Source organism: Emiliania huxleyi (genome assembly GCF_000372725.1).
Source record: "Emiliania huxleyi CCMP1516 unplaced genomic scaffold EMIHUscaffold_1, whole genome shotgun sequence".
NCBI classification, from domain to species: Eukaryota; Haptophyta; order Isochrysidales; family Noelaerhabdaceae; genus Emiliania; species Emiliania huxleyi.
In genome coordinates, this window is record NW_005202428.1 from 2,563,183 (window position 1) to 2,587,747 (window position 24,565).

A 24,565-nucleotide genomic window follows, 5' to 3' on the forward strand; every position below is an offset into this window, starting at 1 on the left:
AAAAAAAACCATGGCCAAGTCGGTCCAGGCGTCGAGGATGAGGCCTCCCCTCTCTCCGCAAGCCTTCGTCGCGCAGTCGCGCGCGGCCTTCCTCGCCGGTCCGTCGGCCGGCGCCACCGCCTCCGCCACAGTCTGGGTGGGCAACGTCGCGGGTGACCTCGACACCATCGTGTCTGCCGTCTGTGCAGCCTACTGCCGGCAGGTGCAGGGCGCCGAACCGGCCTCACGGCAGCACGTGCCGCTCGTGCCCTTCCCGCGGCCCGATTTTCGGCTGCGGCAGGACGCGTGCCTCCTCTTCCGCCACTGCGGCTTTGACTTTGACTCCGAGGGCGCCGTGGAGAGCCTCCTCTACTTTCCCGACGAGGCGGCGGCGCCGGCAGAGGCGTGGCGCGGCGCGGGCGCACTCTCGGTGGCGCTGACCGACCACAACCGGCTGGCGGAGCACTTTGCCGCCTCGCTCGGCGATGTCGTCGTCGAGGTGATCGACCACCACAGCGACGAGCGCGCGCACCTCTCCTCGTCCGGAGGCGCGCGGCTGATCGACACCTCTGCCGGCGCATCCGCCTCGCCCCCCGGCAGGACCGAGGCCTGGCGCGAGGGACGCGAGTGGCGTGAGGCGCAGCCTTGCCTGCCGTAGGCTCCGCCTGCTCCCTCGTCTCTGAGCTGCTCCCGCCCGACCCGCCGCACCTCCTCTGCGTGCTGCTGCTCGGCGCTATCGCGGCCGACACGCGCGGCTTCGACGCGGCGCAGCAAAAGTTCGTCGGGCGCGACGTGGCGGCGGTGCGGCGGCTGATGGCGCTGCTGTCGGCGGCTGATGTCGGCGGCGGCGGCGAGGCGGGAGAGGCGGGTGCGGGAGAGGTGGGTGCGGGAGAGGCGGGCGTGGGGAGAGCGGAGGTCGAGGCGGCGGCAGCGGACTTGCGCGGTGCGGCGCTTCCGGCTGCTGCGGCGGTGGGCGGCGCGGCCACGTTCGGCGAGCTGGCGGCGAGGCTGCTCGACGCGCGGTACGACGTCTCCTCGCTCGACGTGCACGACCTGCTCCGGCTCGACTACAAGCAGGCGCCGAGAGGACCCGAGAGGACCCGAGAGGACCCGACCCGAGAGGACCCGAGAGGACCCGAGAGGACCCGAGAGGACCCGAGAGGACCCGAGAGGACCCGAGAGGACTGCTCCGGCTCGGCTACAAGCAGGCGCGGCCGGGCGTGGGGCAGGGAAGGGGCAGGGTCGGGGCAGGGTCGACGATGGGCGTCCGAGAGCACCTCGCTGCAGCCTCTCCGAAGCTACACAGCACTCTCCGAAGCTACACAGCACTCTCCGAAGCGTGCCGGCCTCTCCCCAGGCGCGCGCGGGCGAGCTGGAGGTTGGTGTCTGCGCCGTCTTTGTGCCCCTGCGCGAGCTGATTGCGAGGGCGGGCGGAGGCGGTGCGCTCTCCGCGGCGATGGCGGCATTTGGCGCGCTTCTCTCCTCCACCGCCTCTCCTCCCTGCCGCCTCTCTCCCCTTCTCCGCCGCCTCTCCCCGCCATCGCCGCCTCCCTTCCACTGCTTCCTCCGCTACCTCGCATCTGCTCCCCTCGCGAATGATTCCTTCGCGACTGCCCCTCCCCTGTGGTACCTCCCCTGTGGTGGCGCCGCACCCTTCTCCGGACGCGTCCACGACACGTCCCGCGGCACGACTGCAGGCGGGCGGAGCGGTGTCGACGTGCTGTTCGCTCTCTCCGCCGAGGACCGCGCCGCGGGCGGGTCGGGCCTCAAGGGGGTCAGTGTGGTGCCCCTCACCCCAGGGGGGAGAGGCGCGGCGGCGGCGCTCGCGTCAGCCCTCGAGGCGGCGCCGGAGGGCCTCCCCCCCTCGCTCGCCTCGCAGCCCCTCTTTGTCAAGCAGCAGCTCGGTGGGCAGAGAGATGCGCGGAGAGAGGCCGCTTGGAGCGAGAGAGCTGCTCCGCCTCACCTTGCTCTTTACACGCGGGCACAGCCAGCGCCGCCCGGGCCGCTGCCCCTGCGCCGCCGCTGCCCCTGCGCCGCGGCACGCCGCACGACCCGCAGCCCCGTGGCGCCGCCTGTCCGCAGGGACCGACGGGTTTGGCATCGGGTTTGAGGACGCCGACGCCGCCTCCGGGCTGCGCGTCTCGCCGCTGCGCAACGCCGTCTCTCGCAAGACCTTCCTGCCCACGGTGCTGCACTTTGCGGAGCAGCACCAGCAGGCGGCGTCGGGACGAGGGTGTTGAACCTCCATCGGACTCGCCGACGGTAGCTTTGTTGCAGCCTCACGCTCTGCCACTCGCCCGTCCATCCACCTCTGTCGAAAGAAAGAAAACAGATCGCGCACGGGAGGTATGGGTGTAAACCGCAAAGAAATATAGCAGGGATCTCCGGGACAGATGGGCGACGCACGAACCCGAGGGCGAGGCACAGCGGACAGCGCGCACCCCCACATCGTTCTTCGTTGCTGTGTAGCTGAGCCCTGGCGGGTCTGACAGACTGACAGCAAACCCGCCCGGACAGCGCCTGACAGTGCCCGACAGCCTGACAGCGCTGACAGCACTTTCTCTGACAGTCTGACAGCACGTATCTGACAGCCTGACAGCAGAGCCTGACAGGCGAGGTGACCCGTCGCTGTCAGGCCCTAACGTGACAGCCTGACAGCTGCCTGACAGCCCGACAGCACACAGTGGCCTGACAGCAGCACAGACCGTACACAGACCCCGTAGAGCCTCTTTCTTATGCCCCATGAGGGTATAACAAAATTACATGCAAAGACATGACATGTGAGTGTGGTCCATGTAGTCATGGGATGGTCATGGGTCTCTCTTTCAACCCTCCCGCCCCACCTCTGCGGACCCCTCTCCAGCACCGGCGGCTGTGCTACTACAAATGAAGCTACCAGCTAGCCTTCTGGGGCCCTACAGTCATATGCCTACGGCGTCTGGGTGGGGGTGGCCGCCGCCGTCTGTGCCGCCGCCGCCGCCTGTGCCTCTGCGCCGCCATCTGCGCTCCCCAGGCGGCCGCCGCCGCCGGCGTGATCACGCCGTGTAGGAGGGGGGGTAGCTGCGTAGCCGCCGGCGTCATCGGCGTCAGCACCCCCTTGATAGTCAGCGCCCTCTTGATAGTGTCATAAGTGTGGCTGATGTGTGTCAGAGCCTGACAGCACCCCGACAGCGCACCACCTGACAGCACCTGACAGCAACAGCCCAACGTCTAACAGCAGCAGCAGCCTGACAGCTCTGACAGCTCCGACAGCGTCTGACAGCAACACCCGACAGCTCCGACAGCACCCGACAGCTACAGATCACCTCGCCTGTCAGACACGCACCCGACAGCACCTGACAGCACTGACAGCACCTGACAGCTGGTCTGACAGAGGCACCTGACAGTGCCTGACAGTGCCCGACAGCCCGACAGATCACCTGACAGCACCTGACAGCCTGACAGCCAGGGCTCAGCTGTGTAGTGGCGCCACAATGGCCGCCTCCCGTCGCGCCATTGGCACCCTAGCCAGCAGTAGCACCGGAGGCAACACCACCAAGCCCACAAGTCACAAGAGTGACGGAGATCGGCTTGCCACGAGCACCGTGACGCCCGACCCTGTGGGCATGCCTGCAATGGCAATTTCATTTCAGAGATTTGGTTGTTTGTCAATTTCAGCCCGAACCGAGGGTACCGAGCTCGTTTCTCGAAAGGTCTTCCGTCGACTTCCGCGAAATTGGCCTCAACCACCGCTCTGAGTAGATTAAAATTACCACGCTATCTCCTAACATCCCTGTGTGGGAGGACGGCGTGCGTCCTGCGCGAGTTTTTTTCTCTTTTCTACGAAGGTTCCGATGAAGGTCTGCAACATGAGGAGTGCTACTTCGTTACGGTCCGCGGCCCAACCGGTGGAGGACATCAACTTCAGGCGCGGTGAGAGCTATCCATCCATCCAGGAGGCAACAACCTCGACGACCGAGGCTGCCTCAGTCACGTCATCCACCCAGGAGGCAACAGACGAGCTGTACGTGAGTGAGGCGGGACAGGAGGCGGACGACGGCGCCGGCTGCGCCGCCTCTCTTGACCCCGACATCCTCTGCTCCATCTGCCTCGACTTCCTGTTCGAGCCTCTCACGCTGAAGTGCCGCCACAGCTTCTGCCGCCTCTGCCTACTCCAGGCCTCGCGGCTCGCGCCCGATGGCGGCGCCTGTCCGCAGTGCCGCGCGGAAATTAGCTTCGACCCAAAGACACACGCCCTCGACCAAGGGCTTGCCGCAAAGATCGAGGAGGCAGTACCTCCGGATGAGCTGGAGGCGCGGCGAGCCCACACCACCGCCACGCTGGAGAAGATGGCGGCGGCGAACAGCGGGCCCTATCCACTCTTTGTCATGCGAGGATCCGAACGTGGCACGGCTGCGACATTCGGAGCCAGACCTTGGGCAACCGCCGCCCTCTCAGCCTCTCCTGCCTTCGAGTAGGCTTTGCACCGGGGGCAACAGTCTCGCTCCACTTTTTCGAGCCGCGCTACCGGCTTCTGGCGCGGCGCGCCTGGGAGGGAGACCGCAGGCTTCCGCCTAGATGCCGTAGTCGACCTGGCAGTCGCACTCACGCGGTGCTCTGAATGCGCTGCACGATGCCGCGTCCACGCCCCCAGCCGTTTTCATGCGCCAGGTTTCTGTGGGCGCAGTCCGAGCCGACCGCGCCGGGCGAGGCCGGGCTCCAGCCGCAGGCGGCGCTGCTGGTGGTGCTGGAAAGCGCACGCTTCCGCGCCGGAGGGGAGGCGGCTTGGTGCCGTGTGGGGAGGCTCCGGAGGGGGGGTGCACAGCACGAGCTTCCTCCGGCGCCGTAGGCGGACGTGAGGGGGCGCGGCGAGGCGCTGGTGCGGCTGGGCCGCTCCTACGTCGAGGCCGGGTCGGGCGGGCTTTGGCTCGCGACGGTCGACGAGTCCGCCCGCCCCTCCTCCGCGCTGCCGCGAGCCTCCCCCCCTCCCGGCTCTGCCGACCCCTCTATGCTGGAGGGCACCGCCCAGCGGCTGAGGGACGCGATCGCTCGCGGCGCGCCGGCGTACAATCGCGGGCAAGCGAGGCGGTGCGCCGACATCTACTTACGTGCGGCGCGGGAGGAGCTGCGCGTGAGCGGCGCAGCGAGCTGTGTGCTCTTGACAGCTCTCTCGAGCACCTCTCTCTGTGGTGAGGCTTGCTCACCTCGCCCTTTTAGGCGCGCGGCTGGTTCGCGACTCGCTGCAGGTCTCGCGGCGAGAGGGGGGAGGGGAGGGGAAGGGGAGGGGAAGGGAGGGGGGGGGGGAGGGGGAGGGGGAGGGGAGGGGAGGGGCGTCTCTCACGTCGCGAGAGACTTGGTAGGAGGCGGTGGCAAGCGCCGAGTCGCTGCTGCGCGAGGACTCCCCTGCTCCCCTGCCCCGAAGTATTCAAACTCGACCCATTGTGTGGGCAGCTCATGTCTCGCCCCGCCGCAGGCGGAGGAGGCGGACGGTGGACATGCGAGGGAGCGAAAGGAGAAGGCGGCGGCGTGGGCTTTGCGCCATGCCTTTGACCATGTGTTCGCTCCGCTCTCCCTCAAGGCCGTCCCTCACGGCCGCCGCCCGACAACTCCTACCGCGGCATTGCCCCCTCCTCAGGTGCTCACGTGGATCGCGTACGACAGCATGCCCAGCGGTTGCACGGGGTGCAGCGTCTGCTGAGGGGTTCGATGCGTCAAGGTAATGGAAGAGAGAGCGCGCGGGGCGGCGAGTCGCCGCGCAGCGATCGGTCGCCGAACACACTGACTCGCTCCTTCCACGCGGACAGTGATCGTTTCCGTGCGGGCGCAATATACACAATCATTCCATTTTTAACCTCTCTCTGGCCGCTCTGCGTCGAGATATAGTGTTGACTCTCCTTAGAGAGCGGATGCGTCGAGAGACGAGACGAGCGTCGGTGTGGCGTGTGTGTGTACGAGATTCTTCTGTAGGCCATTATTACGTTGGCTCAGCCACAACACCACGCACGCACATGACACACGGCACAGACACGAGACTTTGACACCAGAGACACCGCGGACACCGAAGACCGATCAGGATCACCGACACCTCGTCGCATGTATCATGGGGCGTGGGCGGCACAGCCGATAGCGAGAAACCCGGCGCCGGCCATGTCTGGCGTTGTGGCGTTGCTTCAGACACCACGACGAGCCGCCCCGTCCTGATGACAAGCGGACACCCTTATGACCTCGCGTTGTCGGCCAGCACGGGTGCCGCGCCACGCTGCCCCCAGCCTCGTCACCGACCCTCGCCGTGAAGTCGCCCCTGCGCGGCGTGGCCTAGGGGCTCGGATCAGCGGGCGAGGACGAGTAGGCCGTCCGCTCGCGCGCGGCGGCCGGCCGGCCCTCGATGCGCGCGAGCACGTCGTCGAGCGAGTCGCGCAGCGCGAGGCTGGCGCCCGCCTCCCTCATCTCGCGGAGCACCTGCTCGTTGAGCCCGCCCGGGGTCTGCTCCTCGACGAGCGAGGCAAAGGTGTCCGGGCCCGGCGTGGCGGAGTCGTACGAGACGGTGTGGTAGACGGCGCCCACCCACCTCGCTGCTGCGCCCGCGTCCACGCCCTGCTCCTGCAGCCAGCTCTGTGCGGCGAGCTGCTGCGCGTAGAGCTGGCCCATCAGGCAGGTGATGCCAATCATCTTTCGCATCTCCTCCTCGCTGTCCACCTCGACGACGGTGCCGAGCTTGGAGAACAGCGCCGCCACCGGCGCGTGCCGCGGCGTCATGACGCATGCGCCCCGCTGCTTTGCGACGGGCGGCAGCGGGATGGCTCGCACGACCGACGCGGGCGGCACGGGCGCACAGCATGCCCGCACCTGGACACAGGGGAACGGGCGCGCGCGATGGTGCGTCGGGAGGCGGGAGACTCGGCCTCCCTGGCGCAGGGGAGGGAGCGAGGGACAGCGAGGAGGCGGCGGTCGCGTCGCCGCGCCTCGGCTAGCGGCATTGTGGAGAGGAGCGAGACGACCGTGTGCCTCTCGCTGAAGCGGAGGGCGCGCAGGACCTCCTCGCCAAGCCGCGGGAGCACGCCGACAAATACCACGTCGGACGCGTCCACCACCGCCTGGTTGTCCTTGGCCACCGTCACGAGCGGCCCAAACTCGGCGCTGAGCTCTGCGGCGCGGGCGGCGCCGCGCGGCGAGAGGACGAGCGACTTTGGTGGCGCGGGCAGCGTGGCGATGCCGCGAACGATGGCCGCGTTCATCGTGCCGACGCCAACGAAGCCGAAGGAATACTCCATGGGGCGCGGCCTGCTGCCTAATGCGGCGGGATTGCAGAAGAATTCATACGACCGTCATCACTCGTTCCCTTGGGTTACCTGTCCCCCTGATCGTCCTTCCAAAATCCTGCTCGTGCAGGTGGGGACCCTGTCCTCCTCCCCCATCCCTCGTTTGGGTTGTCTGTTTTGTTTTTTTCTTTTTTTCTTTCTTTCTTTTCCTTGTCGTGCCAGTGTGCTGTGAGAGAGGCTTGTATCTTAAGAATTCTTTTCCCTTGCGCCTTGGGTTGTCTATTTTCTTTCTTTCTTTTTCTCGTTCCCTTCGCGAATGGGTTTATCTTTGCGGGAGACATAAGAGCCCCCGCCGCTGATATCGCTATCGCATCCACTCAATTTGGGGCACCGCTGCATCGAGCGCGCTCCTCAACGCAGGGCTCGAGCTGTGGGCGAGGCAGCCCGCCGCGGCGATGCGGCGATAGAGCGCCTCGTCACGGACGTAGAAGCGTCTAAGCGCCTGACAAGAAGGGAAAGGGAGGGGCAGGCTGTGGCTGACCCAGAGGTCTACAGGGAGACGAAGTGGCTGGATTGAGCGCCTCCCACGGCAGGCTGGCGCGGAATCGCTTCATGCGCGACCATGAGTGGTGCACGTTCATGTGCATCGACGGGATCATCCGCGGGTCGCCGTGGAGCGCGCCAAGAGCAGCCGTCGTGTGGTTATGCAGCTCGGTGGCGCAGACAAGCCAGTGCTCCTCCAGCCAGATGTCGCCAAGCCAGCCCGACTGCAGGTCGGGCTGTGAAAAGTAGTCGAGCTGCCTCTCAGCGTTGCTAAGGTTGGCGCTGACTCCAAACCAAGAGGCCCGCCTACAGGAACGCACGCACGGGGGTAGGCGCGTTTGTCAGAACATCTCCAGCGACGGCGGGCGCGCGCGCACAAGAGGTCGGAGACCGTTGTCCTACTCTCCAGCCCGCGAATGTGAATCGTGTGACTGTCACTGTGGGCCCCGCCTTAAGGTAGGCGCCCTGGCCGGCAGCGGGCGGATCGGTGCCCAGCAGGGCCGAGGCACCACTGTTGCATCGCTGAATAGAACCATGCCTGAGGTTCGCGCACGCTCGCCATGTAGACCCGGGGGACAGTAGACGCCCGAAGCAGGCGCTTCATGTTGAAAAAGGGACGCTCCACCACCGCCACGTCGATTCGCCTGATGAGAGTGCCACCCAGCTTTCTTGGCAGAGTTGTGCCCGCCGAACCACAGGCCTGCCGCACCTGAGGCAGGCAACGCTGCGCGGGCATGCACAGATGGGCAGACCGCCGGTCCCTGAAACAAATGGATGGGGGAATCACCCACGTGTGTGTCTCGGAGTCGGATATGGTCATGGTTCAGGAAGGTGCCAATGTTGCATGCAGCCACGTTGGAGCGCCAAAGCCCGTGTCCAATGCTCGAGCCACCTGTGAGGGCGTTCCCTGTTTTTACCGTGCGTGGGCCGGTGCGGATGTGCTGCGGGCCGGCGGGATGGGCGTCGCCAGTCTTGGGAATGTGGACAACGGCAATACGCCATTCGGACACCGACAACGGCGTCGCCTAATCCAACGGGCCAAACGGTGGCGGTGTGTGTGCGCCCGATCTGTCTGATCGATGATGAGGCGAAGCCTTTCCAAAGCAGCCGCCGCATGACTGATTGGCAAACGAGTCTGACCTCGGGCTTTGGCTGTGCTTGCCCATCCCCGTAGAGGGTCCTCTCACCTGATGGGGTGTGGGGTGTGGGGGCGCTTGAGCCCGCAACGATTGCGCAGTTGTTTGCGCTCTGAAAAGTGGTCGAAAGTGGGGAACCAAACTTTCCTTTCTGTTTTAGGTAGATACGTACTTTTTTCTTTAGGTATGTTGTTGGCAAACCAAGACACAGAGCTCACACAGGATCACAGCGGGAGGTAGGTAGGTAGAAAGGTGAAGAACAGCCAGGCTCGGACTGGACACCAACGCGGTATGGGTGGACGCTGGACAGATGAGCGGGAGGAAAGCGGCGAGTCGCAATTCCAGGGGTCGTTGTGGCGGGCCACCCTGTGTCCAGAAAGGCATGCATGGATTTCTGTGGGGCCTGCTTTTCTTTTTGGTGTTTGTTAGTGACCAGTGCGCGCCCTCCCGTGCCCAGAAAGAAAGAAAACAGACGATAGGGATGGGAGGACGGCACGCCGCCACCACACAGGGATTTTAAGGAGAGGGGTGTGATGCGCTAGCCGTCGCCCACCCTTGGGGGCGTCCGCCTCTTCCTATCTCTCTTGCAGTCTCTCGCCGATTCTCGCTGCAACCTTCATGCCACCTCGCGGTCGTCCCACTCTCTTCGTTCTCTCTCTTGTCGCTTCTTCCTCTGTCGCGTCGCTCTCCTCTGCCTCGTTCTGCGACGCCGCCGCCGCCTGCCTCGCCCTGCTCTCGCTTCTTCTCTCGCCTTTCGTCGCAGCTCTGCCCTCCTCGCGGCATATTTTGGCCCCTCGAGTTTATCGAGCTCTCCTCGAGCAAGGACGACTCTTCTGACGCCCACTCCGATCATTTGCCGCCAAGTCATATCATTGCTCAGGTCCACTCTCTCTTCGAACACTTGTTTGTACTTCCACAGATGATGCTACCCAACGAGATCAGCGTCTTCAAAGGGTGGCTGTCCTCTTCGCTGAGCGCACAGCCACGGTGCCGGCCTTGCCATACGGTCTGCTTGCGAGCGTGTTCTGCACGTTCCTGGCAGTCGCCGTCGCAGCGCCAATAGGCACCGCTCGCCAACAGGTTAGCCATACCGAGGCGGGTCCGTACGTGAACGCCGCAGGGTCTCAACCCCTGGGCCAGTTGTTGGTGGAACCACCTCAAGGCCGGCGCGCGTGCGCGGGCGATGGACTCCGCCAACAGCTCAAGGGCTTGCTCCCTCCTCACCACCGCGCGCGCGCTGCTGCAGGAGCGCCGTGTGACGCACTGCGGCATGCCGCACTGCGACATGCCGCAGCTGCACCGTTTCCCTCCGGACACCATCGTGAACTCGGTGGCCTGCGAGGACGCGGTCAGCACCGCGCCGGATCTCTCCTGAGAGCCGGCGCGGATCGCGGATGCAGCTTTAAGGCTCTGCCGGCGGATCTGTGGCCTGGCGTATGCCAGGCTGCGGGTCCAAAGTGTCCCGGCGCGGCGCGCGCCACCGCCCCTGGCTGGCGCGGGGCAGGATGTCAGTACGTGAGTACGGTGTCCCTGTCCCTGTGCTCCACCTTGGCTTGAGTAAGGCTTCGGGCCTGGCCTAATCGCTCGCGCTGAAGAGCCCCGCAAGAGCCCGGTCCAGACCTAGCTGGCACTTCGGACTCCGTGCCGTCGCTCCTTCTGCTTGTCGCTCGGTCAGACCATCATGAAGACTGGCGAAGCGGAGTCAGACCTAGCTGGCACTTCGGACTCCGTGCCGCTAGGTCTGCCCGTGGTTTCGGCCTCTGGGGTGGCAATGGGACGGCGCGTGTCTGAGGAGACCAACCGACGCGTCACCGTGATAGTCGAAGAGGCTCGCGCAAGAGGCGGCGACAATCAGCCGAGCATCCCTGCTCGGCTGGCGAGCGCCACCTCGCGCAAGCTCACCCTCACGGCCACGCGAGTCTTTGGGAGGAAGGGCTGCGCCGTGCCGTCGCATCCCGTCGCGGCCTCGGCGGCGCTGCTTTCTCTAGCCGTCGGCACTGCCGCCTCCACTGCTGCCTCCGCCGCTGCCCTCGTGCTCGGAATCATCGAGGTCTCGCCGGAGGACTGGTGGTTTCAATGGGTCGGTCTCGAGAACGACGCAGAGGGCGGCGAGGCGGCCGTCGTCGGCGCCTTTCTCCTCTTGATCGAAGGCCTGCTCTCGCTCGTGCTGCTGCTGCTCAAGTTGGCGCTGCTCTTCTCGGCGTCTCTCGTGCCTGCAGTCGTCGTGCAGACGCTGGCGTTTAGGCGGCTCGCATGGTGGCCTCATGCCTTGGCCGTCCTCGGCAGCGTGTGCATCGCAGCGTTCGCGGTGGGCGCGGTTCGGGTGGCCGTGCGAGGGCAGGCCGAGGCGCCGCCCTCGCCCCCGCCGTGGTATGGCTCTGACTTCAGCTATGACAATGACGATGATTAACGTCGCGCGGATTGGGTTTGATGTGGCCTGGCCCGGTGCTGCGGGGTCACTTGGGCCAGGTACCAATTTTGTCGAATTTATTTCAAAATCTGCAGGCGCGGAGCGCCTGCGAAAATTTTGAAGAAATTTGCAGTCGGGCCTGATTTTCATCAGTCAGTCAGTCAGTGTTACACACGTCCTAGCATGGACGACGGGGCACACGATCTTTCAAATTTGCGGTGTGGAGTTGGGGGGTGGGTTTAGGTTAGGGTTATTAGGGTTAGAGGGTTAGGGTTAGGGTTAGGGTTAGGGTTAGGGTCAGGGTAGTCTGGTTGTGTCTGTATATGCCAGCGTTGCAGGGTTCTGCGCTGGTATCTGGCCCCACAGCGCCGACGACTAAGACTCAGCCCCACACGCTCTGACCTAGGGTTAGGGTTAGGGTTAGGGTTAGGGTTAGGGTTAGGGTTAGGGTTAGTCTCCTTGTGTTTGTATGCCAGCGTTGCAGAGTTCTGCGCTGGGATCTGGCCCCAGCGCCGACGAGTAAGACTCAGCACCGCACGCTGACCCCACCAAATGCCGCCTCAGGGCGCCAGGCCGCCAGCCACCTCCTTACACGCGGCCGGCGCCCTCTCGCGGCAAAAGGGTCGAGCGAGCGGGCAGAGTCGCGATGTCTGCGCACCCGCGTGCCGATGGGCGGCACACGCAACCGAGAGAGGCCCTGTCACGCCGCCAGTAGCGTTCTCCGCACTCCCCACGCCACCAATTGCCGCCTCAGGGCGCCAGCCACCTCCTTACACGATTACACGCGGCCGGCGCCCTCTCGCGGCAAAAGGGTCGAGCGAGCGGGCAGAGTCGCGCGATGTCTGCGCACCCGCGTGCCGATGGGCGGCACACGCAACCGAGAGAGGCCCTGTCACGCCGCCAGTAGCGTTCCGCACTCCCCACGCCACCAATTGCCGCCTCAGGGCGCCAGCCACCTCTTACACGCGGCCGGCGCCCTCTCGCGGCAAAAGGGTCGAGCGAGCGGGCAGAGTCGCGATGTCCCTGCGCACCTGGGTGTTCGCCGCCTATATGCTCTATCCTGTGCCAAGACGGACACATTTTGACAATCAAAATCTACCTCAAAATTTGCGGCCGCCCCTCGAAATTTGCTGATCAAAATTTGCGGTGGCCCGGATCGAAACCTGTACTTTGGCCAAGGGGTCACTCTATACAATTTGAATAAAAATACAATTTATTTTAGTGTGTGGTGTTGCGTGGTCCGTGGACCTCTCCTCTCCTATGTGACACCCGGCGCGCCATCCCCCCCTGGATCCACACACGTCACGCACCAGACGGAGCTGTGTGAACAGTGTCCAGTGTTGCTCTATATTAGAATTAGTGTTAACAGTAAAACAACAGAACAACAGTGGGGCTCCCCAACAACAGTAGCTAACGTTAGGCCGGCTGAACAACAATAAGGAAGGCCTGGCAGTGACCCACGACGATCTCCAGCGTCCAGTGCGGGTAATACCCGTAACCCGAAAATATCCGCGGGGAAAACCCAGAGGTATTTTCGGGTTTTAGCTTTTACCCGGGTTTTTTGGGATTTTCTGCTTGCTGACCGCTGAACAACAGTAACAACAGTAACAAACAGTAACAGCTTGGGCTGGGGTGAACACTTGAACAACGTTAAGGATTTCAGCCAACACTAGCGCTCAACTGTTAGAGGCCCAAAGTTAATGTTAAACAGCTCTACGGACCAGACACCACACACGCGCGGAGGTACTCCCCACAGTCACACACCCACATTAGACTGGGCGGGAAAGGCACCACCAAGACCACACATATTACACCATGTCACCACACCCTCAGACTCAGAGGAGAAGAGGTGTCGGCTCTGTGCGACCTCTGTTCTCTCGAGCGCGCCTCTGTTTCAGCTATATGAGTTGACAGTTGACTTGTGTGTGGTCGGGCACGCTGTGGCCTATCCCTATGGCTATGCCCCAGGCATCGGCGGCTTAGCCTGTTAAACTTTAACCCCGCGGGCTAGCCCGCGGCCGCGCGCCGCGGGCACGGCGCGTTTGTTCAATGTAAAGATCGAATCGTTGAACGTTGTGCCAGGCGTGGCCCCGCACGTTCAACGGTGTACGGACAGCCCCAGCGCGGCAGTCCCGGCCACAGGATGCTCCACGCGATCTTGCGTCACGCCTTGTGCCGCTTGCTCGCCTCGTCGGCCTCATGGTCGGCCTCCCCCTCGCTAGCCGCCTGGTGGGTGGTACGCGCGTGCGTCCCCTCCGCCGAGTTGCCGGCTGCGGCGGCGCCACTGCCCTCCGCACCGCCGCCGGCTCTTGCCCCGCCGGTGGCCTCCACGGGGGCGGTGACCGTCAGCCAGCTGCCCGGTCCGTGGCCGGGCGGGACGGTGATCTGGAAGATGAGGTGCCCCCCGCCGACCGTGGCTGGGAAGGCCTGTGAAGGCACAGAGGCGGGTGGTGTGGGGGGAGGGCGCGGGGAAAGAGGGTAGATGCGTGAGGAAAGAGCGAGCGAGGAGCGAGGAGAGAGAGGGAGAGAGAGAGAGCGAGAGAGAGAGCGAGAGAGGGAGAGCGAGAGCGAGAGCGAGAGAGCGGGCGAGAGCGCGAGAGAGCGAGAGAGGAAGAAGCGAGAGAGCGAGAGAGCGAGAGAGCGAGAGAGGCAGGGGCAGGGGCAGGGGCAGGGGCAGGGGCAGTGGTATGCAGAGGTAGAGGCAGAGGCAGGCGTCGGTCACCTGCCCGGCATGCACCCCGTCCGGCACCTGCACCCGGAATTGCTGCTGCTGCTGCGGCGCCGCCTGCGCTTCGCACCCCTCGCCCGCCTCCTCGCCGTCCTCATCGCCGTGGCTGTTCGCGCCGACGATCTCGCTGCCCTCGTCCGTCAGGACGGTGAGCTCGCTGCCGTCCTCGAGCCGCACGCGGTACGGCGCAACCTCCCCCGGGGCCATGTCGTCCGCGCGGTGCAGCACCTGCAACAGGACGGTGTGAGAGGGGCAACATGAAAGCTGACCGGCGGCGCGGACTCTGCGCGGCGCGGCGCCTCCACCACCGTGCCCGCCGCCCACCTCTCCCCCTCCTCCGCGTCGAAGCCCGTGGTGCGGCACTCGACGGCGTCGCCGGGCTTGAAGCGGAGCGTGCTCGCCTTCCGCGTCAGGTTCTCTGGCGTGGCGAGGCAGTTGTTGAAGGTGCTCGCCTGGCATGACAGGAAGCGATGAGAGTGGCAACAACGAGGCTGCCGCAGGCAGGGACGCTGCTGGCCAGGAACTGCTCGTCGAGCCCCTTGCCGATGAAGACCATCTTTGACTCGCGCGGCTCGCCCGGCTGCCACGCCTCCTCGAAGCCGCCGGAGAAGGTCATGTGCACCGCGTGGTAGATGTACCTGAAGGACATGTCGAGGAGATGTCACGGACGTGTCTTGGACGCGAGACCCGCTGCGCTAGACGCGCTGCTTTTGCTGCGAGTGCGCGACGGCGAGGACGCCCTTCATCCGGTAGATGTCCTCGCCCTGCGACTCTGCGATGTACTCGAGGAAGTCCGTCGCGAGCTCAAAGTCGAGGTCACCCTTCTGCACCGTCCGCATGTGGCGAGGCGCCCCCTGGTCGAGGGAGACGCTCGTGACGGTCTTGTCGTGCTGCGTCGGCGCGTTCTCCGGGTTGAGCAGCTGCGGGTTGGTCTGGAGCGCTCGCTGGAGGTCGAAGCCGTGGATGTTGAGCACCGAGTCCACCGACACGTCCCCGCGCGAGCAGCGCCGGATGGGCGCAAAAGCGTTGATGCCTCTCAGCCGCGCCTCGATGCGGGCGAGGTCCGCCTCCGTGACGAGGTCCGTCTTGTTCAGCAGCAGGCGGTCGGCGAAGGCGGCCTGCGCCACCGCCTCGTTGACGACGCCCTCCGGCTTCACGGCGTCGAGGTGCCGCTCGACGTGCTTTGCGTCCACCATCGTGACGATGCCGTCCAGGCGCGCGAAGGCCTTGATCTCATCGTAGATGAGGAAGGTTTGCGCGACCGGCGCCGGGTCCGCCATGCCCGTCGTCTCGATGATGATCGCGTCGAGCTTCAGCTCGCCCGCCGCGGCGCGCTCGGCAAAGCCCTTGAGCAATACAACGAGATCTTGGCGTACAGAGCAGCAGAGGCAGCCGTTGAGAACCTCGATGATCTCCTCCTCCGAGCTGAACTTTGAGGTCTTCTGGATGAGCGCGTCGTCGATGCCGACGTCCCCAAACTCGTTTTCTATTATGGCGATCTTCTTGCCGTGCGTCGCCGTAAGGATGTGGTTGAGGAGCGTCGTCTTGCCGCTGCCGAGGAAGCCGGTGAGGACCGTGACCGGCACGCGTTCGGACGAAGAGGAGGCCATGTATGTAATGCCCGGAGGTGTCTACTTGCGGCGCGCGTCTTCGGCCTGACAGCTGTACTAACTAAAAGAAATCTAGTCGGCTGGCGCGCATCGATGGGGCGCACTGGCTTAAAACTAATTTTGACGGGACTTCGCTTGCTTAAAGAAAGAAAGAAAACAAAACAACGAGGGATGGGGGAGTGTGTGTGTGTGTGTGGATGGGGGAGGAGGACAGGGAGGGTCCACACCTGCACGAGCAGGATTTTGGAAGAACGATCAGGGGCACAGGGGGTTCTCCGATGCTCCTGACAAGGGACACGACAGGCTCGCAGCGCGGTGGCCGGTGCTCGGAGAGAGAGAGATTTATAACCAACAATGGACTCCCAACTCCACTGGCGGTCTCATCTCAATCTAGCGACCTGCCTCCAGCTTCTCACTGGCAGCCTCTCGCAACCACAGGCACACTGACACAGGGGTGGCAGGCTTGCTGTCATGAGGTGAGTATGTTTTCTGTGGGTGAGTGATAGATTCGGCCGGTTTTCTCTTCTCCCAGACAGGTCGTCTCGCCGCCCCCGATGCAGGAGGACGAGAACGACTACGACCTCTCCCCGCCCGGCTCTCGGCGAGCGTCCCCGGCGCCACCGACGGCCGCGAAAGACCTGCATGGCATCCACGCCAACCTCGCACAGCACGCCGACCGAGCAAAGGAGGACGCTCTCAAGGCGGCCCGCGTTCCTCCAAGCTTGCGCGCCCTCTCGCCACACCGCAGCGTCTCCACCCGCCCGCTCTCGCCCGCTCAGCCTCCTCCGCCGCCGCCGTGGCATCCTCTTCCGCCGCAGGTCCACGCGCAGGCGGTCGCCTTCAAGGAGGCGGTCGTGGACGCTGGCTCGCGTCACCTTCAGGAGCTGCGTGCGGCGGTCCCCACCACAAAGTCGGAGGTCTTCTCGGTCCCAGCAGAGAGCAGAGCTCCAGCCGCCTCTCTTCACACCTCTCGCGTCTGACGAGTCGCACCGTTCGTTCTCAGGTCGTGCGAAACACGGAGCTCAAGTTCCTCGTGCGCGCCCCATGGCTGCTCGGCCTCTTCGTCCCTCCTCCCGCGTGGCCGTCGGAGCACCTCACCGTGCAGGCGGCGCCTGCTCAGCGATTCTCCATTCGAGATTGACTACTGACTGCACCTCACCGTACCAGGCTCCCCGTGTGGCGGCGACCGTACTCGCTTTCGGCGTGCTCTGCGCCATGGCGGCGGGCGGGCTCGTCTCCCTCCTCCTCCTCCTCCTCTGGTCGGGTGCCATCTCCGTGTCTCGCTGCTGCCGCCGCCGCCGCCGCTGGCCCTGACCGTGCCCCTGCCCCTGCCCCCAGGCGCCATCTTCGTGCCGCTGCTGCTGCTGCTGCTGCCACTCGCCGCCGCGGCCTACTGCGGCGCCTGGGTGTACATGGGCACTGCACCGCGCTTCGGCGCCGCCCCGGTGCTCAAGGAGAGGGAGCAGGCCCGCGCCGCGGCGCACGAGAAGAGGGCGACGGGCCGCGGCTCGAGGTGCGGTGAGCGTGCAAGGCAGCGCCTGTTCACAGCTGGGGCGTGTGGCCAGGTGACGGCGGAGCTCGAGAGGGCGGTCCGGCTCGTGCAGGGGGCAGAGCACGGAGAGGCGATGCCTGGCACACTCCTCTCTTCTTCCCTCCCCTCTCCTCTCCTCTCCTAACCTCTCCTCTTCTCCCCTCTTCTCGTCCTCTCCCCTCCCCTCCCCTCCTCTCCCCTCCTCTCCCCTCCCCCTCTTCACAGCGGCGCGCTGTGACCAGGCGCACTCCGACTTTGCGGCGCACGTGGGGAGCGCCACCTCCTTCGCAGTGTACGGCTGCGGCACCCTCACGCCCTCGCGCGTGGAGGCGGCCTAGCGGCGTCCCCTTCCCATCGCCGCCACGCCTCTCTCTCCAGGCATCCTCTCTCATTGCCATTGTGATTGTGATTGGCTGCTCTTCCTGCTGCTTCACGCTCCTCCTCCTCCTCCTCCCCAGGCATCCTCGCAGCGTCGCACGTCGGGGCCCTGCTCGCGCTCGAGCGGTGCGGCGACTCACCCGGCCACAGCCGGCCGGCCAGGGCCACCTTCCTGGGTCAGCAGCAGTCGCCCTCGCTGCAGGTACGGCCTCAAGTACGACCAGCTGACCACGCTCGCGGGCGTCTCTGCCGGCGCGGTGATCGTCGCTTGCCTCTCCGTCGGCTTCGAGGCCGAGGACATCTACGATTTGGTGAGCAAGCGAGGTGCCACCACCGCCCACCCGCCTCCCCCGTCTCCATTCACAGCTGCTGCTCGCAGGTGAGCAAGATGCCATTCCACCGCCTTGCCTACCCGGAGCTGGGCGCTCTGCTGCGCGCCCTCGGCAACACCGTCCTCACCCTCCTCCAAGTCATCCGCCGCCAAGGCGCGGTGCCGTGGGCTCTGCGCGAGCTCTCCGCCGGCAACGGGCCCGGCATCAACTCTGGCCGCCCAGCTCCTGGCGAGGAGCGTGCCCCACATGTCTGCGGTGATGGCTCGCGCTCCTCTCCGTCAGGCGCCGAGCTCGAGCGGATGGTCGGCGAGGCGCTCGCGCAGAGCCCCGCTGGCTCTGCGGACATCACCCTCGCCCAGGTCCGGGCGCAGCGGCGAGCGGGTGGCGAGGGCAGAAGGCTGTGAAGCGGGGTGGGTGTGAGGTAGGTCAAGGCGCAGTTCGACAAGCGGGTGGTGATCCTCGTCTCCGAGCTGGACACGGGCCGCGAGCGGCAGCTGACCCCCGAGACGGACCCGCGACTCTAGATGCCACTCTATGCCGAGCAGATGCCATGTGCTCTAGCAAGCACTCCGGAAGACGCGCCTGTTTGTGCTGCACAAGAGATGCCGCGCTCACACTCTCGCCCGCGTGCATACTAACCACGCCAGGGCCCGGGCGGGCCTTTGCAACCCGGCGGTCCCAACTCCTCTTGATGATCGCACTCTTTGCGAGCAGGACCCGGACCTGCCCCTGCGGGTGGCGGTCCGCATGTCGATGGGCGTGCCCGGGCTGATGGAGCCCTTCCGGTACGGCAGGCACGTCTACTGCGACGGCGGCATGTGCAACGACTTCCCGATGAACGCGCTGCCAGACGACGGCGGCAGGCTCGGGCTGATGGTGCGGCCAAAGGCGTGGTATATGTACAACTTCGGGTCGCTGCACCGACTCAAGCGCGGCGAGCCGTCGAGCACGACGGGCGAGGCCGCCGCCGAGCTGCGAGAGAAGGGCGGGCTCCGTTCTACGAATGAGTGGTTGGTCTTCAGGCGAGATCATCGCCGAGCTGCAAGAGATGGAGGCGCGGCTGCAGGGGAGCGGCATCTATCCCGTGCGCGACGCGGTCGACTTGGCGATGACGTGCATGCAGACGATGATGGACGCGAACCTCGCGCTCCAGATCCGGATGGCCACGGGCGGGGAGGAGGCGGCCGTGGGCGGGAGGGGCGCATGGCCCCGCTCCTGGGGCGAGCTCAAGGCGCTCGTGCTTGAGCGCGGCCGCGGCGAGGCGGCCGCGCCGGCGGCGGACGGCGAGGCGGCGCCGCTCGCAGCCGCCGGGACGGGCGAGGTTGCCGCGCCGGCGCCTCCGCCGCGGCTGCCCTCTTTCTTCTCCCTCGCGCCGCAGATCGTCACCATCTGCGGCGGCTCTTTCTCTCCGTTTGACTTTGGGCTCTCCCAGCCGCAGCACACGCAGCGCAGGCCTGCTCTCTTTTTTGTCACGCACAGCCTTTGCTCTGCAGGCTCTCCAAGCTGCAGCACCGGCAGCTCTTTGTCTCGGGGCAGGTCTCGGTGCACCTCGCGGCAGCGCAGCACGCCATCCGGGAGCTGGAGGGGCCCGAGCCCGCGGCGGCGGCGGGCGGCGACGACGGCGAGGAGCTAGAGCTCTCGCCGAAGGGGAGGGGGTCCGCCGTGGCGCCCGTGCTCGGACGCGAGGCCAAGCTGAAGCTGCTCCTCTACCTCCTCCACCTCGACTACCCGCAGTGATGGCGAGCGGCGCGAGGCCAGAGGCGAGCAGCCAGCCCCCGTGCATCGCCGGGGGGTCGTATGCGTTCCCCAGGGGCAGCTGTGGCGCGCGAGAGGAAGGCACTATGGTCTACGCGGCATGCAGGGTGCTGATCTCACTTGCGCCCGCCATGGTGACATGTGTGAGAACGTGCTGGCTTGCTGCAGAGAGCTGCGACTTGCGAGCAGGCGCGCCCAAGATCTCCGTACACGGCTCTCTGACCTGACTGACCTGTCTCTGGCTGTGTACACACAGCACTCAGCAGAGAGCGCACATACGATCGTGTGTGTGAAAAAACTGTTCAAGTCTTAAAGGCAAAACACAACGCTCTGCGGTTGGTGCACCCCCCACACTGACACATTCCCCTCATCCCCTACCCTTGGCTGAGCACATCTACCTGCGAGCTAGCCTCTCCGCATTTTCTCTTCCAGTCATCCGCCCGCGCCGCGCGCCATCTCTGGGCGTCTAGTGCAGCCACTGACAGAGCTATTCCGAAGGAGTGGTCGACGCCTCGCCTAGAGTTCGGGTGGACTTGCGCACTGCTTAGCCCTGAGGGGGGAGTGTGTGTGAGGTGGTGTAATGTCGTCCCGTTTCAGGCGGCAGGTCAGGGGATTAGCCGGGAGGATTCGGCAGCTCAGCCGGGGGCTGAGCGTCTGCAGGCAGCCTTCCGCTCGCGCCGAAATTCACAGCCCTCCCGGGCCGACGGGGTGCTCCTTGGATCGGGCCCCGCTCCCCGCTTTTCCTGTACCTGGACTGTCCGGGTCAGGAGGGTGAGAGTATTGGGTGGGCGAGGGCAGTACATCTGGCGGGTGGGGATTGAGGGACAGCAAGAGGGCTGATTGTCGAGGCTGATTGGGGGGTCAATGGGCGCGGGCGGCGCTTCGTGGTCCGGATTTTTTTGCTGTGCGAGTCGAGTTCGTGGCCGGTGCGCGGGAGATGAGTTGTCAGTTGGGGCGCGAGACGCGCGGGACAGTGTTGGAGGCGGCCAGTGAGGTAGGGTTGGCTTTGAGCAGTGCAGCGAGTGTGTGGTCAAGCGTGGGAGCAGCGCGCGAGCACCGGGTTTTTTTGCTGTGCGAGTCGAGTTTGTGGCCGGTGCGCGGGAACCTGGCTGAAAACCCGCGCATCCGGCCGGTTGTGCGACCGAGGTCGCCGATTGTACGACCGAGGTCGCAGAGCCTTGGCGACGCGACGCGCACGTCGCCAAGGAGTTGGTAAAATGTCCGAGGTTTTTTACGATGATGATGATGATGATGATGATGATGATGATGATGATGATGATGATGATGATGATGATGATGATGATGATGAGGATGAGGATGAGGATGAGGATGATGATGATGATGATGATGATGATGATGATGATGATGATGATGATGATGATGATGATGATGATGATGATGATCGTGTGTGTGGAGAAGAGAGTGAAATACATGAAATTCGCTCCTCGCGGCGTCGGATAAAGTTTTTTATATTTTAAACGCCGTATCTCCGTCTTCGCAGTTCGCTAGGCCCCCCAGCGTCGCTATACCCTCTACACGCGCTACGCGGGTGCGCAGACATCGGTCCGCACCCTCTACACCCGGCCGCTACCCCGTTCTATATGGGTATGCCGTATCCCGTAACGACAACACACAAAAATATCAAAATGTGCCAATGCCATATTACAAAAGAGGAGAGCGAGAGGCACTCGCGAGTGGGAACGCTGATGCTCGCCCAAAACGGCTCCAATCCGAGCCGTACCACGTCCTAATCCGCGGCCAGGCGAAAACGGGCGTCGTCTAGCTCAGGCGCTTACGTATGCATACTTTATGAGAATGCTCCGAAGCGGAGGCGCTGGAAAGCGGCGTGCGGGGCCGCGGCGGCCCCGCACTGCCGTGCCGCGACATTCCTCTCCACCTCCCCATGATGGACCACGGAGCTAAACTGCTGCGGGCCTGCGACACACTGGATCGCGCGACGGGCCGAGCCAGGAGCCACCGCGCCGCCGCCTCACGCCGTGCCCGCGCCACTTCGGCCGAGGGCGGCGACCCACGCCTCGGCCGGCTCTGGCTGCGAGAAAGCGACCGCCGTGGCTCCGTAGTAGAGCCGCGAGCGCTCCGCGGCGCCAGCGCCGTACCCGCTCTTCCAGGCCGCCTCCGCCGCCGCAGCGGCGGGCGAGCCGCCGGCGGACGTCACGACGACATCCGCGAGGGCGAGGTCGAGCGCGCCTGTTCACGGCGGATGCAGTGTGAAGATCCGCAACTCTCTGTATCGGTGGGCGGGAAGGACAGCGCGCAGGAGAGCAGAAACTGGCGCACCGACGCGCACATCGGGCCGAGGCCATCCCCGCCGGGGCAGGCGCTCGCGTCAGTCGGCACGTGCAGCTGCTCGACCTTGGAGCACGCACCACTGTGTGTGTGTGTGTGTGTGTGTGTGTGTGTGTGTGTGTGTGTGTGTGTGTGTGTGTGTGTGTGTGTGTGTGTGTGTGTGTGTGTGTGTGTGTGTGTGTGTGTGTGTGTGTGTGTGTGTGTGTGTGTGTGTGTGTGTGTGTGTGTGTGTGTGTGTGTGTGGTGTGTGTGGGTGTGTGGGTGTGGTGTGTGGGGGGGGGGGGCAGTCTCCCTGAGTGCACCTCGGAGCATCGTGTGCACACGAGGGTGGCGAATGCAGCGCGGCTGCAACATCTCGAGCCCTCCTCGGAGCAGAGGGGGTGGTGTCAGCGCATCTAGGGGAGGCTGTGCCACGAGGAGAGGCCGCAGCGGCGCGGCGCCACCCAACACCCACCCTCCCTGCTCCCACTTGCCGCCCCCGCTGAGGGCGGCGAGGCCGCGCTTGAGCTGCGAGAGCACCTAGAAGAGAGAGAGAGCGCGCGCTGCGAATGCTGAGCTGAGGCGGGGTGGAGAGGCGGCGGCTGAGGCACGATCGAGAAGTTGACAGCCCGCACGTGCGCCGGGTCATGCGCCACGAGGTCCTGCAGGAGAAGAGATCTTGCGTCCCAGGGGGAGAGGTGCACGAACCCTCCGTAGAGCCCTCCCAGCGGCACGCGCCTGCAGCATGATCCAGTACAGGCCGACGCAGGCGCAGAAGTCGCCCAGCCGGCCGAGCGGCGCGTAGAGCTGCTGCACCTGTCCGGACATGCCACCACGGCCAAGTCAGGGACGCGTCATCGCGACATTCGGCCGAGCGGCGGTTGAGCTGCTGCGCCGTCGTCGACAGCAGGGCGTGCGTCGAGGTTGCCTCGCGCAGTGTCAAGTAGAACACGGGCCTGCCGGCCGCCGCGTGGGAGAGTAGGAAGGAGCGGCGCGACTGGGAGCTCCCTGTCAGGGAGACGATGCGGCCACCCTTCCCATCCTCGCCGCCGTCGAGCAGCGCCTGCAGCCTCGCCACGTCCTTGAGGTCGCCTCGGCCGAGAGCTTCGAGCGCGGGCTCCTTAGAGGCGGCCGCGCCCAGCGACATCGATATGAGTGGCGGCGCGCCGAGCAGGTCAGCCAGCGGCCAGAGCGTCACAGAAAAAGTGATTGTCGCCGCAGCCGTTGTCGCAGTCGCAGCGCCAAGGCCGAGGAGGAAGGGACGGCGCGTGGCAGCCTGCTGCGCGGACGTCGACATGGCCCGGCACCGCGCCGCGAAGCCGTGCTGCCGCACGCGCCACAGCATTGAGAGATCCTTGTGCTGTGCTGGTCCTGTGTATCGGCCGAAGCGTGCACTCTCGTTTCTTTTCGATTCTTTCGGCACGGCGCTCATTTTGGTAGGCCACCCGCAGGCTCACTGCTCAACGGAGGCGCCGGCGAACACCGCCCGGCGCCTTTGCAGAGGGCCAATGACCTCCCCCGCGACAGATCATTTGCCGCCAAGCAAGTGCCAAGTCATCTGAGGGAGGGTGTAGAGGATGTAGAGTGTGGAGCGCTGTAGAGCTGTAGAGATGTAGAGCGCTCTGGAGCACTGTAGAGCTGTAGAGCTCTACATCCGCCGCGGGACGAGGCGCGTGCGTTGTAGAGCGATGTAGAGCGCGATTTTGCTGTATGTATAGAGTTTGTTGTAGAGGCTTTACAGCCAAACCGCCGGGAAGGCAGTGACTCAAAGAGGTCGAGTCGCACTAATGGGGTGTCTCCGAGCTTACTGGAGCCCCGATGGACGGCCCTGACTATCACTGACACACAGAGAGTCCCTCTGACGGCACACAACACCCTATAACTGCGTCATGATTGTTGTATCGCGCGCCTTGCGGGGGGGGGGGGCGCGGAAAAGAGGAACCTCTTAGCGCCCTCGCCACGGTGCTGCAAGCAGCGCCGGGCGACGACGACTTACCGCCTCCCGGTCCCCCTCGGCACACCTCCGCTGCTCAATGTTTGACGACTCGAACCCGTGAAGCTTCCCCGCGCGCGGGTTACCCCGCACACGGGTCAGCCTGCCAGCCACAAATCCACGCAAGCGTGGTCCGCGCGCATGGCATACAGGCGTCCGCCAGACAGCGCAGAGGCTAGGCGACCGGGGGAGGACTAGCTCAAGGGCAACACAGCGTCACCAGCCGTTGGCTGGTGACGCTGTGACCAGCCTGCCATGCGTCGCCGGTGCCGCATTCGTCGCTGTGCTTCTTTAGCAGGCGGTGGACTGTCGGCTGCGAGGACGGTTGCACATTTGCGCGAGGCGAGGCGAGCATTCAGACGCGCTGCATGCGCCATGACTCGCGCCAGCACGCGTGCGGGAGCTCCTGGCTGAGCGTTGAGTCCAGGCGAGTTGCGCTGGCCACGATCGCTACGCCAAGCCGAGCTGACGCGCCGAGGCGCCGGCCAGTCGCAGCCGTGAGGCATGCCACAGCAGCAGAGGCACCTGCCACCCATTGGGCGGGCAGACAGAAGGCCAGGGCAGCACTGCCACTGGCAAGTGCAACGCGCCTCATGTCGGAGAGCGACCGTGCCTCGTTCCTATCGCCGCTTACGATGTAGAGTTT

General features: G+C 65.1%; 6 protein-coding genes across 6 annotated transcripts; 4 read left to right on the forward strand and 2 right to left on the reverse strand.

The window, feature by feature from the left end:
• The first annotated feature begins 20 nt into the window (after window positions 1-20).
• Window positions 21-2,364, forward strand: EMIHUDRAFT_461075 (hypothetical protein). Its single transcript, XM_005794441.1, has 5 exons — window positions 21-554; window positions 638-1,023; window positions 1,337-1,418; window positions 1,677-1,883; window positions 2,062-2,364. The coding sequence occupies exons 1-5, from the start codon at window positions 38-40 to the stop codon at window positions 2,217-2,219; spliced, it is 1,350 nt and encodes a 449-aa protein (XP_005794498.1). The 5' UTR covers window positions 21-37; the 3' UTR covers window positions 2,220-2,364.
• A 1,448-nt stretch (window positions 2,365-3,812) lies between these two features.
• EMIHUDRAFT_447569 (hypothetical protein) lies at window positions 3,813-5,818 on the forward strand (the record flags this gene model as incomplete). Its single annotated transcript, XM_005794442.1, has 8 exons — window positions 3,813-4,362; window positions 4,437-4,570; window positions 4,646-4,699; window positions 4,808-4,894; window positions 4,976-5,108; window positions 5,176-5,204; window positions 5,432-5,512; window positions 5,594-5,818. The coding sequence occupies 8 exons, from the start codon at window positions 3,813-3,815 to the stop codon at window positions 5,654-5,656; spliced, it is 1,131 nt and encodes a 376-aa protein (XP_005794499.1). The 3' UTR covers window positions 5,657-5,818.
• Window positions 5,819-6,232: 414 nt separating this feature from the next.
• On the reverse strand, window positions 6,233-7,229 carry EMIHUDRAFT_194771 (hypothetical protein; the record flags this gene model as incomplete). The annotated part of the gene is made up of 4 exons (XM_005794443.1): window positions 6,233-6,280; window positions 6,358-6,804; window positions 6,957-7,061; window positions 7,137-7,229. The coding sequence occupies 4 exons, from the start codon at window positions 7,227-7,229 to the stop codon at window positions 6,233-6,235; spliced, it is 693 nt and encodes a 230-aa protein (XP_005794500.1).
• Window positions 7,230-10,466: 3,237 nt separating this feature from the next.
• On the forward strand, window positions 10,467-12,526 carry EMIHUDRAFT_431929 (hypothetical protein). Its single transcript, XM_005794444.1, has 2 exons — window positions 10,467-11,349; window positions 12,486-12,526. Exon 1 carries the CDS (start codon window positions 10,578-10,580, stop codon window positions 11,304-11,306), a length of 729 nt encoding a protein of 242 aa, XP_005794501.1. The 5' UTR covers window positions 10,467-10,577; the 3' UTR covers window positions 11,307-11,349; window positions 12,486-12,526.
• Window positions 12,527-12,990: 464 nt separating this feature from the next.
• On the reverse strand, window positions 12,991-15,687 carry EMIHUDRAFT_461078 (hypothetical protein). The gene is made up of 5 exons (XM_005794445.1): window positions 14,806-15,687; window positions 14,519-14,672; window positions 14,304-14,486; window positions 14,029-14,262; window positions 12,991-13,733 (listed from the first exon to the last, which is right to left on the reverse strand). Exons 1-5 carry the CDS (start codon window positions 15,642-15,644, stop codon window positions 13,470-13,472), a joined length of 1,674 nt encoding a protein of 557 aa, XP_005794502.1. The 5' UTR covers window positions 15,645-15,687; the 3' UTR covers window positions 12,991-13,469.
• A 516-nt stretch (window positions 15,688-16,203) lies between these two features.
• EMIHUDRAFT_447572 (hypothetical protein) lies at window positions 16,204-19,622 on the forward strand (the record flags this gene model as incomplete). Its single annotated transcript, XM_005794446.1, has 16 exons — window positions 16,204-16,345; window positions 16,463-16,570; window positions 16,648-16,749; window positions 16,812-16,908; window positions 16,983-17,137; window positions 17,210-17,266; window positions 17,418-17,478; window positions 17,634-17,679; window positions 17,756-17,864; window positions 17,933-18,244; window positions 18,311-18,337; window positions 18,600-18,879; window positions 18,908-19,122; window positions 19,264-19,295; window positions 19,379-19,427; window positions 19,572-19,622. The coding sequence occupies exons 4-16, from the start codon at window positions 16,860-16,862 to the stop codon at window positions 19,620-19,622; spliced, it is 1,443 nt and encodes a 480-aa protein (XP_005794503.1). The 5' UTR covers window positions 16,204-16,345; window positions 16,463-16,570; window positions 16,648-16,749; window positions 16,812-16,859.
• Window positions 19,623-24,565: the final 4,943 nt, after the last annotated feature.

Bases quoted from the DNA above. Each gene is read 5' to 3' on its own strand.
- EMIHUDRAFT_461075 (XM_005794441.1), top strand. From the start codon at position 38: ATGAGGCCTCCCCTCTCTCCGCAAGCCTTCGTCGCGCAGTCGCGCGCG. The intron at 1,024-1,336 runs GTGCACGACCTG...GCCTCTCCCCAG, and splicing joins ACGACGTCTCCTCGCTCGAC to GCGCGCGCGGGCGAGCTGGA. The intron at 1,419-1,676 runs GTGCGCTCTCCG...GCACGACTGCAG, and splicing joins TGCGAGGGCGGGCGGAGGCG to GCGGGCGGAGCGGTGTCGAC.
- EMIHUDRAFT_431929 (XM_005794444.1), top strand. From the start codon at position 10,578: ATGAAGACTGGCGAAGCGGAGTCAGACCTAGCTGGCACTTCGGACTCC.
- EMIHUDRAFT_461078 (XM_005794445.1), bottom strand. From the start codon at position 15,644: ATGGCCTCCTCTTCGTCCGAACGCGTGCCGGTCACGGTCCTCACCGGC. The intron at 14,673-14,805 runs GTCGCAGGGCGA...CATGTCCTTCAG, and splicing joins TTCCTCGAGTACATCGCAGA to GTACATCTACCACGCGGTGC. The intron at 14,263-14,303 runs GTCAGCTTTCAT...GTCCTGTTGCAG, and splicing joins GCGCAGAGTCCGCGCCGCCG to GTGCTGCACCGCGCGGACGA.